Here is a 14998-nt window from a genome sequence, read left to right as displayed (position 1 = left end):
ATGGCAATTAAAATTAATATGGAGCATTAAAACTTAAACTGACGAATAATTTTTAATCAATTAAAATTGCTTTACCATTTTATACAGTATTTACTGTTTACTATCTTGTCATTTTCTTCTTTTAAAAACAATTTTCTTTAATTTGTCAACTCTTTGAAATTATGGAGTTTAAGTCAAGGAATCTGAAAAATAATCTGAATTTTGGAAATGAGCAAATAGAGATACATACAGATTATTGATAATGGGTAATTAGAGCTTTCTGAGTAAGGAAGCAGCTTTTCAGATAAGAGCCATTACAAAATATTAATTTATTATAGTTTTTCTCAATTTAGAATTATTTTATATTTTAACTGCTTAGGTAAATTAGTAAAATATGAAGCCAGCTGGACAGAGATATCAGGATTAAAACCTGTTTATAATATATTGGTCTTTATATGTGTAAAGAAATATGACTGATTTTATACCTATGCTATTTCTCCCTGTTTGGCTAAAATTATGTTTATTTATTGCTATTTATTATTTTATTCAGGTTATTTCACAGTTGAGGATCTTGGGCAGGTCAGTAACAGCTGGCTGCAAATTTGATAGAGAGGTCTGGTCTAATGAGCTGTCTCCTGTCCTCAACCTTTGGAAGAAACTAAACCAGGTAAGTAGTGGGATATTCTTCTGATTTTTTTTTCTTTTTATCTTTTTTTCCAGCTTTATCCCAAATTGCTCATTTTGGTAAAATGGTAAAATTTGCACTGATCTACTCTTATTACACATAATATCCTTGAAAGAGATAGACGTAATAGTGGTAATAGGAGAGCCTAAGCCCAGGAAGTGCTGTCAGCAGTTAATTTGCCTTATCCTGGTAATGCGCTGTGTCACCTTCAATACCTTTCGGGTGTTTTACTCACTCCCTAACTTCTATCCCCTCTTGCTGCAAAGTCAATGAATACTGTTAAAGGCAAGGCATTGAAAGGAATCCAAGTTCAAAGGAAAAGCAATTCATCGTCAGGATTTGACTTGTCTTTGTGATCATAAAATAATTGCTTGTTTACTAACCAAAGCCATTAGTATGTTATGTTTCCTATTCTTATTGTGTGGAGATTTATTCCCTGGAATTAAAATAATATAACTTCATTATTTTTCTTCTGGTAAAAAGCATCAAGAAAATTTGTTGAACAGCGAAGCCAAGGCTATATGCAGCTGTTTTTCACCCCTACAGCCATCCCACTTAGTTATAACTAAAAAAAAAAAAAAAAAGGCCAAACCCATTGCTGTTGAATTGATTCCGACCCCTAGTGACCCTATAGGACAGAGTAGAATTGCCCCATAGGGTTTCTAAGGAGCAGCTGGTGGATTTGAACTGCCAGCCTTTTGGTTAGCAGCCGTAGCTCTTAACTGCTGTGCCACAAGGCCTCCCACTTAGTTATAGCCAACCTTTATTCCAAGTGGATCATTTTTATGCCTGCCGCCAGGAGCCTTTCAAATATTCATCACTGATCTGACATCATGTTAAGAACATAGCTTCTAGAAGCAGACTACAAACCAAACCAGACCGGTAGCTGTAGCATCAATTCTGACTCATGGCAACACTGTGTGTTTCAGAGTAGAACTGGGCTCCATAGGGTTTTTAATGACTGTGATCTTTCAGAAGTAGGTCACCAGGCCTTTCTTCCAAGGTACCTCGGGGCGGATTTGAACTGCCAACTTTTCAGTTAGTAGCCAGGCACTTAACTGTTTGTACCACCCAAGGACTCCTAAAGCTAGAAAGCTGGGGTGCATATCTCAACTCTAGCACTCACTAGGTGTGTAACATAGGAAAATTATTCAATTTCTCTGTGCTTCAGTTCTCTTATCTGTAAAATGGGGATAATGATAGTACTTACTTCATAGGCATGTCATGGCGATTAAATGAGTTAATATATGTAAAACTTTTATAGTATTGCCTGGTATATGTGAACGTTCTCTGTTAATTATTAATTTTATTTTTATTTAAGGTATATAGATTTATAATATGCAATCATTACTTCAGTTGCCCCATTCTGATGCAAATTATTTATCTTTATTGTATAATCATGTAATTATTCAGTCCTTCATTTAAAATATTTTAATTGAGTAGTTAGTGTATTTCAGGGGTTTTATGCTAGGAACTATATAGAGATTGTTGTGAACGAAGTAGTCATGGTACGTACCCTGAGGAGTTTACAGTCAGTTTGTAAGAGAGGTGTTTAAAAAATTAAACAAGTAAACAAGCTAATAAGTATGTCATGATAAATTATTACAAAAGCTGTGGAAGGAAAGGACAGGTGCCATTAGACAGAATAAGGAGCCCTGGTGACACCAATGGCCAAGCCCTCAGCTTCTGTCTTAGTCGTCTAGTGCTGCCGTAATAGAAATACCATGAAGAGAAATTTATTTTCTCATAGTCTAGTAGGGTACAAGTCCAAATTCAAGGTGTCGGCTCCAGGGGAAGGTTTCTCTCTCTGCTGGCTCTGGAATAAGGTCCTGGTCCTCAACCTTCCCCCAGTTGAGGAGCTCCTCAGGCACAGGGACCCCGTGTCCAAAGGACACACTTTGCTCCTGGTGCTACTTTCTTGGTGGTATGAGGTCCCCAACTCTCTGCTTGCTTCCCTTTCCTTTTATCTCTTTTAAGAGATAAAAGGTGGTACAGACCACACCCCAGGGAAACTCCGTTTTACATTGGATCAGGGAGGTGACCTGAGTAAGGGTGGTGTTATAATCCCACCCTAATCCTCTTAACATAAAATTATAATAAAAAAATGGAGGACAACCACACAATACTGGGAATCATGGCCTAACCAAGCTGATACATTTTGGGAGGGACATAATTCAACCCATGACAGCTGCTATCCCTAAGATTGCTGATTCGAACCCAGTGGTTCTGCAGGAGAAGGACCTGGCAATCTGCTTCTCTAAAAATTACAGACAACAAAACCCTATGGGGCAGTTCTACTCCATCACGTAGGTCACTATGAGTTGAAAACAATTCACTGGCACCTACCAACCATTAGAAAAAGGGTAAGAAGGAAGGTTTATTTTAGATTGGATAGTTAAGAGTGTCTTGTTTAAGAAGTGACGTTTAAGCCGAGATGTGAGCAATGAGGAGAAGCTGGCCAGACGTAGTCAGAGGGGAAGACCATTATAAGCAGAAGGGACAGTATGCACAAAATCTCTGAAAAGTGAATACGTTTGACACACTCACTAAAGCTGACAGGAAGGCAGTGTGACTGGAATATAGAGAGTACAAGGAACAGAGTGGAATCTGATAAAGTCGATAGATTCTTGCTGGCAGGGCTTTAAGAAATGAAGCGCTTATGGCTGTTGTATTGAAATCAGTTTGGAGTGAGGTCAGATAGGAAGTAAGAGGAATAGTCAGGAGGATCTTGCATTAGTCCAGGTAAGAGTTGATTATGATTCAGACTGTGGTGGCAGAGCAGACGTAAAGAAGTGGGTGCATTCAGGTTAGATATTGCAAGTATTATTGAAAGAGCCTGAACATGAATTTGGATGTGGGACTTAAAAAAAAAAAGAATGTGTTGATTTTCTGGAATGAATGACTGGGTGGAGATGGCACCATTTACTGAACTAAGGAATATTAGGGAATAACAATTTCAACAGAGGCAGGGGTGGAGTAGGCAGTAACGCCTCAGGGGATGGCCAAGAGTTTAATTTAATAGGTAGCTGGATATACTGGTGTGGAACTCAAAAAAAGTGTTCAAGCTAGTTTATGTACATTTGGGACTTGGCAGTATCTCGGGGGCATTTAAAGTCAAGGGAAATCATTATATCCTCTAAAGAGAGAAAGAATTGAGAGCTCACTAATGAGCCCCAAGGAATTCCAAAAATTAGAGTTACCGTCAGGAAAGGAGTGGCCAGAGTATTAATGAAGGGAATGAACACAAAAATGCAAAACAAAACAAGAACACGAAAGAGGTTGGTGTCATAGAAACCTTGAGGAGACAGTGGTTCATATGGAGCCAAATCGTTAAATTATTTCTGAGAGGTTGAGCATTCGCAGAATAAAAATCCTTGGTGACCTTGACACAAAAAGTTTAGGTGGAATGAGGGAACTGGAAGTTAGATTACCCAGTGCCGTCGAGTCAATTCCAACTCATAGCGACCCTATAGGACGGAGTAGAACTGTCCCATTGAGTTTCCAAGGAGTGCCTGGCGGATTCGAACTGCCGATCCTTTGGTTAGCAGCCGTAGCACTTAACCACTACACCGAAGAAGTTAGATTAGAAAGGCTAAATAGAATGAATATGAAGCAAGGAGGTGAAGGCATTATGTATACCCAGCTCTTTCTATAAATGTGCTATAAAGGAAAGCAGAAAAATAAGATGATCAAGACATGGGACCTAGTGTGTTTTCTTCTTAAAGATGGAAAACTGGAGTGCTTGTCGGTAATGGGGATGATCCAGTAGAGGAAATAGTCGAAGATGCTGAAGAATTAAACAAACTTCTTTAAAACATTCAAAAAAACAGAGACAATGATTTTTGCTAAACAAAGGATCGGTGATAAATATGGAAACTTCCTGTCTTTAAAATGTATTTTTAAAAACCCCAAATTTTCTTCCAGAGATTCCAGATAACTTGATATTACTGCTTCTCTAAATGTGAAACCTTCTAATGGCTTGATTTTGCTTTGCTTTGTGGCCCATGCTACTGACTAGATGGAATTCCACCATATCAGCAATTATAGATTTTTTTGGTTTGTTTCTTTTTAATTATTAGCTCAGCAAGGATATATGAAGTGTTCTTCTCACCCTTGATAACTATTGATAGAGCTTGAGCTATTCCATTTAGCTGAACATAATGTCATATTTCAATCCCTTTCAATCAATCAGGTTTAAACTTCCTGGCCTTTGTTTTGTTTTGTTTTGACTTATTAAACCAAATAGGGTGCTACAACATCTCCAAGCATCCTTGTTCTTAATTTAGTGTTTATGTGTCTATTCTTTAGATGATATAATAGGCATTTAATTTAAATATACTGACATCTTGTTCAGTTTTTGCTTGATTTTGTCCAGAGTTCTTTTTTTATGATATAACCAAGTTTAGTAAACTTTAATGTTTCTACAGCTCTCATGAACTGTTCCAAATCTGTTTTTCATGACAAAGATAAAATGTAGCATATTTTAGTTATTTTAAAGTAGTTTTCTCTATACTCAGTTTATCTGCCCCTACCCTTTTTTTTTTTTTCTTAATTAGAACTGTTAGTTTTAGAGGAACTCTGTATATTCAGGGTGTGTTCATGCAAGACCTGGAGAGGAGACCTACCAGTATATTAGTCTCCTAGGGTTGTTGTAATGAAGCACCACAAACTCGTGGCTTAAACAACAAGTATTTATTTTCTCCTAGTTCTGGAGACTAGAAGTCTGAATGCAGGGTGTTGGCAGGGCCATACTCTTGCTGAAGGCTCTCAGAGAATATCCTTCCTTGTCTTTTTCTAGCCAAAGGCTCACAGCAATTCATAGGAGAAAGGAATATGACTGAGAATGGGAAAAAAATGTTCTTCTACTCTTTTTTTCTAGAAGAAAAAAATGTATTTTTTCATAAACTTTTTAGTTTAATCCATTGTGTTATTTATAATAATAAAGCCATATGGGCAAGATAATATAAAGTTTGATTTTAAATAGGAGAGAAATAAAATGTTTTTTTACTATTCTTTTTTGTTTGTTTTTATAATGTATTTTATTTTTGTTGTTGCGAATATACACAGCAGAGCATATACCTATTCAACAGTTTTTAAATGTACAATTCAATAACATGGATTATATTCTTCAAATGGTGCAAACATTCTCACTTCCCTGTTCTGAGTTATTCTTCTCCCTTAACGTAAATTTACTGTCCCCTAAGTTTCCTATCTAATCTTTCGAGTTGCTATTGTCAATTTGATCAAAAATACGTCTATCTTAAAAGAGCACAGTGTTCAAGGAAGACATTCTTAACCAGTTAAACTAAACCATTGTTTGATTTTAAGGAGACTTCAGGGAATATTTCTGGTTACAGGTTTAAAGATCATCTCAGGGCAATAGTTTCCGGGGTTCATCCAGCCTCCATAGCTTCAGAGCATTTAAGAGCTTGAAAATTCTGTTCTTTATGTCCCCCCTTCTGATCAGAATTCTTCTTTAGAATCTTTGATCAAAGTGTTCAGTAATGGTAGCCAGGAAATATCCAGTTTCTTCTTATCTCATGGCAAAGTTGGCAGTTGTTCCTGGAGGCAAGTAGGCACACACTGAATTGCCTCCTCCTAATCCTGATTCTGTTTCTTCCTCTGTTGCTCCAGGCAAAAAGACACCAATCCTTGTACCCTGAATGGCCGCTTGCAAGCTTTTAAGACCCCAGGCACTATGCAATGAACTAGGAGGCAGAACAGAAACAGTAAACATGTTGTTAGGCCAGTTAGCTGAGATGTCCCATAAAACCATGACCCTAAACTTCCAAAATGAAGGAACCAGATCCCATGAGGTGTTTGGTTGTACCTAAACAGCCTCAGCAACTAATCTTTTTTTTTTGGTCATCATTTTCAATATGTCTGTTACACAACTTTTTCCAGGTATATAACTTATTGACAACAATTACATTAATTGGTTGCAACCCTACCCTTAATCAGTGTGATTTTTTCATCACTGTAAACTGAAACTCAATACTCCACAAGAAATAACTTCCCTTCTTCCCCGCTCCCACTCACCCCTCATAACCACTGGTAAACTTTGGTTTCTGTACATTCCCTTTTCTTGTCTATTTATACAAGTGAGGTCATACAATATTTGTCCTTTTGTAATTGACTTATTTCATTCCGATAATGTCTTCAAGTTCCATTGATACTGTAGCATGTATCAGGACTTCATTTTTCTTGCTATCTGAGTAGTACTCCATTGTGTGTATATACCACATTTTGTTTATCCATTCAACTGTTTATGGGCATTTAAGGTGTTTCCACCTTTTGGCTATTGTGAATAGTGCTGCAGTAAATTGGTGTACAAGTGCCTGAGTCTCTGCTTTCAAGTCTTTTGGGTTTATACCTATCAGTGGAATTGCTGGGTCATAAGGGAGTTCTATTTACCGTTCGTTTTTAATGCGGTGTAATGTAGTTGTTAAAGTCATGGTGTGTGTAACCATACTGGCTGGTAAAATCCCAGCCCTGCCACCTTCACATGTGACTCTGGGCGATTGCCTGCTCTGTGAAATGGAGATAATAATATATTGTTAAAGGACTGGTTGTAAAGCTCTTAGAACTGTGCCTAGCCAACGATAAAAAACAAGAAGCCTGAGATGTAAACACAGGGAGCCAATGGAGCATGGGGCAGAGGGTGGTCCAGGGAGGGAGCCTCAGAGAGAGAAAGGGGACTTGCTGGAGTCACAAAGCATGCCTTTAGATACATCAGGAAATAAGACCTGGGGTAGGGCCACACTGAGATTTCCCCTGTTGCACTCAGGATGAAGGTAATGCTTGATCTAATAGGGAAAATTCTCTCTCTGTAAGTGTATCGACTCGATAGCAATGGGTTTGGTTTTTGGTTTGGTAAATACATCAGGGCCTGCGGCCATCAGCAAAGAGATCTTAACTTCAGTGCACAGGGCAGTAGTGGCCTGGCCGGAAGCCACCCTCAGGGCCCCGAGTGCCTGACTTTGGCCCTTAGCCCACAATAAGAGCTGAATAAATAGTAGGTATTATTAATAATACAGAATTTAAAGATATTAGGATGAAATTGTTCTAAAGTCTCTATTTGATATCGCTTTGATAACTAAACAATGACCCTAGAAGAGTAGCATAATTTTTCTGGTATTTATCTTAAAGATGTAATTAACAAAGGAGCTTGCCCTAATTAAAGAATATAAGGCTGTAGGGAAATGTAGCTTCATTTAATGTAATGGGTCACGTTAGAATCCTAATTAAATTGAACATTAGGGGAGTTTTTTTAATTGAATACTAATAAAATTGTTTTAAGTGGATTACTTCTCTAGCCAGAAGGATGATCATTATTTTTAATTAATGATTGGTATGTAAGTTCTATACAAATGTTATCTACATTCAGTGTCATTCTGTTGTCTAAAATGTATATTTCATTATATAGATTTGTATGTGTGTGAGTACTCATGTATGTATACTGCTTTATCAGACTTAGATTTTTTTTTCTTTAATGTGTTTTGTGATTCCAGTAGCTATTACTTTTAAAATACTTGTTAGTCTCATCAATAGTCAAAAAAATAGAAACTGAAAGGAAATCTTAAACAATTTTTTACTATAGCACTATGAGAAGTTTTATACTGTAAATCTGATATCTTGGAGACCTCCCATTTTTAGCAGATCACTTAATGTCTTATTTATAAGATAGAAACTGAGTTTTTTCTTTTTTATCATTGTTCGCTTTATCAAAGGAGAACAGTTGAATATTAAAAAAGTCGTTTCACTGACTAGTTATAACTTTAACTGTAATTTCTGCCAACATTTTGACAATCCAGGTTGTTATTAGCAATACCCCCCCCCCAAAAAAAACCAAACCCAGTGCCATCGAGTCAATTCCGACTCATAGCGACCCTATAGGACAGAGTAGAACTGCCCCATAGAGTTTCCAAGGAGCGCCTGGCAGATTTGAACTGCCAACTCTTTGGTTAGCAGCCGTAGCACTTAACCACTACGCCACCAGGGTTTCCAGTTATTAGCAATAGCTTGTTTTATTTTTCTGTTCTTACAGTAGTAAACACTATAAAAGATAATAATGAAATTTGTGGTGTAGGAATACTACTACTTCCTAACATTGTCACGAGTATTAAATAGTTATAGTGCCTGGCACATAAGAGGCGCTCAAAAACTGTTAACTTTATTGTTACTTTTATTATACAAAATGAAGTATGATTAATTCATCTTTTAGAAAGGTAACAAAATCAGGATCTAGAGAAGATCTAGCTGAGCATAGCATTCTATCTTGTTTTTATTCTCTATGACACTTTTAATTTGCTATACTGTCTTCAGTAATGTAACATTGTATAACAGATTAAAACCAAAAGCCAAACCCATTGTCATAGAGTTGATTCTGACTCATAGCGACCCTGTAGACTAACATATAATATTAACTGGAATTTAAGTAATATTCTTATTCAGTTTAAGTACAAGGTTTTTTTGTTTTGTTTTGTTTTAATTCTTTTGATTATTGTACAGGTGTTTGGGGAAAAACAGTCATTTAGTTATATAATTCCACTTAAAAAATCTAAAACAAAAATAAAACTTATCTCTTACATTCTTGCACAAAAGAGTTAACCCCAGTATGAATATACAAAACACAAATAATGAACTTTTTCTTCTCCATATTTTGGTGAAACAGTTGCTTTTGTAGCATGGTAGGTTGGTTTTTATATTTTCATTGGATTGTGGTAATTCTTTTCCCTTCTTTTATTGCAAAGATGGGCATATGCAATTCAGGTAATTTTTTTTTTAGTTCATTAAAACTTAACACAAACTTTTGTGTTCATTTGTTTTTGTTATTAAAACCCAAATATTTATAATGGTCGATTTCAGTAATCCTAAACATTCTTTCTGCATCTCCAAATCAGCCTCATCCTAACCCACTTGTCCCCACACCCAAATCCCTTAACTTCAGATAAACAATTGAGTGTTGATAAATTTATGAACACTGTTCATAGGTGTGTCAGAAGTTGCTTTGCTGTTTTCATTTTCCATGTGAGAATGAATGATACATGTAAGTTCATTCCTTTAAGTTCTTTCACTGTAGGACTGACTGCCTTATCTCTCTCTAGTTAAAGAAAGGCTTTCTCATTTGTTTAAAGAGGAATCAATTTGCTTACTCAAAATGGGCTTATGGGCCATGCCCTTAGGAGACTGTACATGGACAGTAAATTGCAAGACCACTCCGATGGCTATCACCACTTAGATGCTTCAGATTTTTGCTTTCAAGCAAAGGGCTAAAACCAAATTAATATAGTTCGGACATTGTTTTTAAAGGGTAATTAAACAGCATGTGAATGCATTAACTGTGTTCTCAGTGTTCTTAAATTTGTGTCTCATTGAAATGAAAAGAATCAGGGTCTGGTTCAGAGGAAGTAACCCCTAATTTTAAGCCAATTCCAAAACATTTTAAAACGTTAATCTTTGCACATTAACATTTCTGAGGATTTTTGCCTCTAAGAATATCTTTGTTTCATTTTCACATTTAGCTGATATTGAGTGTAGTAGCTACACATCCACTTTTAGCTTCCCATTATTTCCCTTGAAATCTTGAAAAATATTGCTGATTCATCTTTTTGCTGGAAAGTAATTTGATATTAACCTGATTCTTTTCCCGCTGGAATATTCTGTCTCTGATCTTCTTAAGTTTCACCATAATATGCATTGGTGTTCCTTTTTTTTTTTTTTTTATGTATTCTGTTTGACAGTCTGAGAGATTTAAAACCCTAGAGCCAACCTGTCTATATAATCCCTATTTCAATCTGTTTGCCACAACAGCTGTACTGCATGTACCTGAAGGTACCCTGCTACCTATGGCTGGCACTTGATACTGCTATTTTTCACCTCTGAAGGGATGACATGGTATATAAAACCCAGTGCCATCGAGTTGATTCCAACTCATAGCAACCCTATAGGACAGAGTAGAACTGCCCCATAGAGTTTCCAAGGAGCGCCTGGCGGATTCGAACTGCTGACCCTTATGCTTAGCAGCCGTAGCTCTTGACCATAATGCCACCAGGGTTTCCGACATGGTATATGGTGATGGTATATAGGATCATAGCCTGATCCTAGCCATGGCAGCTAGCCCTCTTCCGTTGTAGGTTACCATATCCTTCCACGTCCAAGTACTCAAACACTTCTGTCTCCCAGAGTTTTTCCATGTTTGTTGTACCACCTTCAGGGATCAACATTCTCTTGTTTTGTCAGTCAGGATTCAAAAAAAGGAGACAGTTTGCCATTTTATTCAGAAACAAACATAACTTTTTTAACTCTATAGAAAATTTATTAATTTTATTTGTAAAATATACATTAATTCTTTTAAAAATTATCATTATGTTAAATGCATGATAGCCAAATTAATCTATCAATTATCTACTACTACATTCTGCTGTAACGTTTTGTGTTTTTATTTTCTTCATTTCATTCCTACAGCCATTACCATGCTTCAAGCTTGTATTCTTTCTTTAATGGATTATTGCAGAAAATTTGAAATTTAACTTTTCTTCTAGTATCTACCTCCTCCAAAAATCCTTCATGTCATGATCACGTTGATTTTCCTAAATAAAATCTTTGATTATGTTCTTGTTGTTCTACACCATGTCTCCATATCCAGCCTTCAAACCCTCTTCTGTGTTAAGGCAGATCTCGGTGTTAGATGAACAAACCATGGTTAATTCTGTCTCTGAGGCCCTTAGTTATACAGATCCAATAAAGGCCAGATAAAGTCTCAACATATTCCGGAAGCCTTCCCAGCTGTCATTCATTTCCCTTTGCATGTTTATAGTAGTTATTTATAAGTTGTGTAATAGTTTCCATAAGGTATGGCACTTGAATAACTAAGAATTCCTTTATTTTTTAGAGATTTAATACTTATACGTGTAAATATTTCTAATGGAAGATCTTAATGCCACATTCCTGTTTAAGAGAGTTTTTGATCATTATTTTTACCAGGTTATAGTTCACTATGAGCTAAATTTAAAAGAATAACTATACTTAAATATCCAACATAAGTGAATTTTTATGAATAATAAAGACTAGAGAGTTAGCAGTTCCTAATTTTTCCCTATTAAGTAACTACTAGACCTTGATTGGATCGCTTTTGAGTTGTTTTCTTATCATTTTTTTATGTGTAAAAAAAGAAATAATACCTCTTAACTGCATTCATTTGTTCATTTACTTATTCATTAATAACTCAGATGTCTTTTGAGGAACTACTGTATGCTTACCACTATGCTAGCTGCTAGTGATTTGCTAAGAGATGATAACAATATACAAAAAAATGTGGAAGTTCTACAGCACAGGTATACAGTGTTTCTTGGAGCTTACATAAGGGAATGATTAATTCTGCTGGGAGGAAGTCAAGGAGGTTACTTGATGAGTAAGGAATTCTCCAGACAAAAAAGTGGAGGGAATGGTATTCCAGAGAGAGGGGAAAGTATGCCGTATTTGCTATTCTAGCCTGACTGAATGAAGGATACTCAGAGGACATGGTGAGGCATAAGGGCAAAAAGGTTTATTAGGAACAGGTTAGAAGGGCTTTATGCCATTCTAGAGTGTTTAGGTTTTGTTTTATAGGTAGTGTGGAGGCCACAGAGTTAATAAGAAGAGGGTGAGGAAGTGATGTGAAAACATTTGTCTTTTATAAAGGCAAAACTGATAGTGAAAATAGTGTATTAGATTAAGAAGACACTAAAAAAAACCTGGACCAAACCTGTTGCCGTCAAGTAGATTCTGACTCATAAGGACCCTATGGGACAGAGTAACAGCTGATGGATTTGAACTGCCCACCTTTTTGTTAGCAGCCGAAGAAGACACTAGAGGCCTGAAAACCAGTTAAGAGAAAGTCGTAATGTTCTAAGAGCAATATGATAGGTGATGTTATTGAGTATTGCAGCCGTGTGATGTAGAGTAAGAGAAGAGTCAAAAGACATTTCAAAAATAGAATCATTTTTCATAGTTATTGTATAAACCCAGTGCCGTCAAGTCGATTCTTGCTCATAGCGACCCTATAGGACAGAGTAGAACTGCCACATAGAGTTTCCAAGGAGCGCTTAGTGGATTCAAACTGCCGACCCTTTGATTAGCAGCCATAGCAGTTAACCACTACGCCACCAGGGTTTCCAAAACTAAACCCACTGCCGTCGAGTCGATTTCGACTCATAGCGACCCTATAGGACAGAGTAGAACTGCCACATAGAGTTTCCAAGGAGTGCCTGGTGGATTTGAACTGCCGACCTCTTGGTTAGCAGCCATAGCACTTAACTACTACGCCACCAGGGTTTTCAGTTATTGTATAGGTCTATATTCATATATATTCTATTAAATTGTTCAGATGCATAATTTAACATCTCATATTTTTGTGGAATTTGTACTGAGAAACTCAGTGTTTGAAAAATAACTATTTGAGAAACAAAATATTTAAAACTATAATACATAAACAGCCTAATTTCATCTTATATTATGCATGTATACATTTGAAAGGTCAGTTCATGCTTTCATATTTTTATTACACACCAGCTGCCAACCAGCAGTTTGTAATGCTTGGTTGATGATGAAAACAATTGAGAACTACTGACATTCTGACCAATTTACATTTACTATGTATGGCTTCAGAATACCCATTCGTTCTCACATAAATTACCCATATGATAAGAGGTACATATAAAACTCCTCTTTTAGGCTGATAGAATTTGTCAAGAGAAAAATAGGCTATGGATTTTTTCTGAGCAAGAGTTGAACCAGTAACTTATTTTTTTATTTCTTTGTCCAGATTTGTAAGTAGATTTGTGTATCTTTTGAATTAAACTTGTAGGTTCAGAATAGCTTAATTTCACTGTTGCCCTGAGATAATCTTTAAACCTCAAACCAAGACTTTTGCCAAAAGTCATCAGTGAAACAAGCAACAGTTTAGCCTAATTAGCAAAGTATTTCTGCCTTGAGCATTGTGCTGTCTCAGAGATTTATCTGTGTGGGAGCTAACTGACAGCCGCATCTCCAGAGATTAGATGAGAAGCTAAGGGGACAATGACTTTACGTTAATGGTGGCGGAATAATTTGGAAAAGGGTAATAAAAACGATTAGATTTGGAGGTGAGAAATAATACCCGCTATCCAAGAATTGGGTGTGCTTTTGCGTTTGTACTTTTTTCTGGTTTTATTCTGTTCTTTCTCTAATGTACTTCTTGATTTGGGTGATTAATTCAGTGGCTTCCCCACCCTCTTTTTCTTAATTTAAACATTGAAGGCTATACATTTCTCATTGAGTACTATTTTAGCTGTATCCTACAAGTTTTGATATTTGTGTCCTCAGTTTTAAATATTTGTTAAGTTTTAAATAGAAGCCCTGGTGGCGCAGTGGTTAAGGCACTCAGCTGCTAATGAAAGGTCAGTGGTTCAAACCTACCAGCCAGTCTTGGGAGAAGAATGTGGCAGTCTGCTTCCATAATATGGACAGTTTTATTCTATCCTATTAGGTCACTATGAGTCGGAATCGACTCAACAGCAATGAGTTTAGTTTTTGGCTTTCAGTTTTAAATATTTTCTAAATGCCATTACGATTTTGTCTTCTGGTTTTTTTTATTTAGAAGTCTCTGAATTTTCAAACATCCATCACTTTCCTAGCTACCCTTTAGTTACTGATTTCTATCATAACTACATGAGAATGTGATCTTATAACACTAACCTTTTGAAATATTTTAAGGCTTGCTTTATGGCCCAGAAAGCCTAACATTTTCCCTATCTGCACCTTTACAGAAACCACTTCTGATCTCTTATATAGTAGCCTTTGCTTGAATATCATTTGGTGACAATCCTGAGAGAACCAATTTTAAAAGCTCTAATTATTAAAAGCAAGCAAACAAACAAAAAATAAAGAGCACTATTCCATGTCTTACCCATATACTTAAGTCTTAAATAATAACTCACTTAGGAAATGTCTGTTGGTATTGCTCGTTGCCACTGAGTTGATTCTTGCTCATGGCAGCCAGTCTTCTATATGTCACTTAGGAACAACACTCCAGGTTTCACATCTAAATTGTACCAAATTAGACTTCTTTCTCTTGCTAAAAAGATTTTTTGTCTAATAGTTAAGTTTCAAAAATATCCATAACCTTTTCCCCCCAGCAGCTCCATGATCACATAATGATTTTCTCTGAATACACTTAGTTTTTTGATGATAAGATAAACTTTAAAATATCAAAGCCACCCTTAAAAAGCACACATAATTCAGTCAGTTATATCTTTTAATAAGCAATGGACTAAAGATATGGCTGCCACCCAAAATCCTACTTTATAGTGTTGT

At 36.3% G+C, this 14998-nt stretch overlaps 1 protein-coding gene across 3 annotated transcripts in view; it reads left to right on the top strand.

Annotated features, from left to right (window-relative positions):
* DYNC2H1 (dynein cytoplasmic 2 heavy chain 1) overlaps positions 1-14998 on the top strand; it is a 412907-nt gene that overhangs the window by 285704 nt on the left and 112205 nt on the right. For all 3 annotated transcript variants that reach the window (XM_049889447.1, XM_049889448.1, XM_049889446.1), the window contains exon 83: positions 530-646. In XM_049889447.1, the coding sequence (XP_049745404.1) occupies positions 530-646 (117 nt within the window). The remainder of the gene's footprint in view (positions 1-529; positions 647-14998) is intronic.

This window comes from Elephas maximus, chromosome 7 (genome assembly GCF_024166365.1).
Source record: "Elephas maximus indicus isolate mEleMax1 chromosome 7, mEleMax1 primary haplotype, whole genome shotgun sequence".
NCBI classification, from domain to species: domain Eukaryota; kingdom Metazoa; phylum Chordata; class Mammalia; order Proboscidea; family Elephantidae; genus Elephas; species Elephas maximus.
Note: the sequence above shows the minus strand (reverse complement) of the source record. Positions and strands in the feature narration are given on the sequence as shown.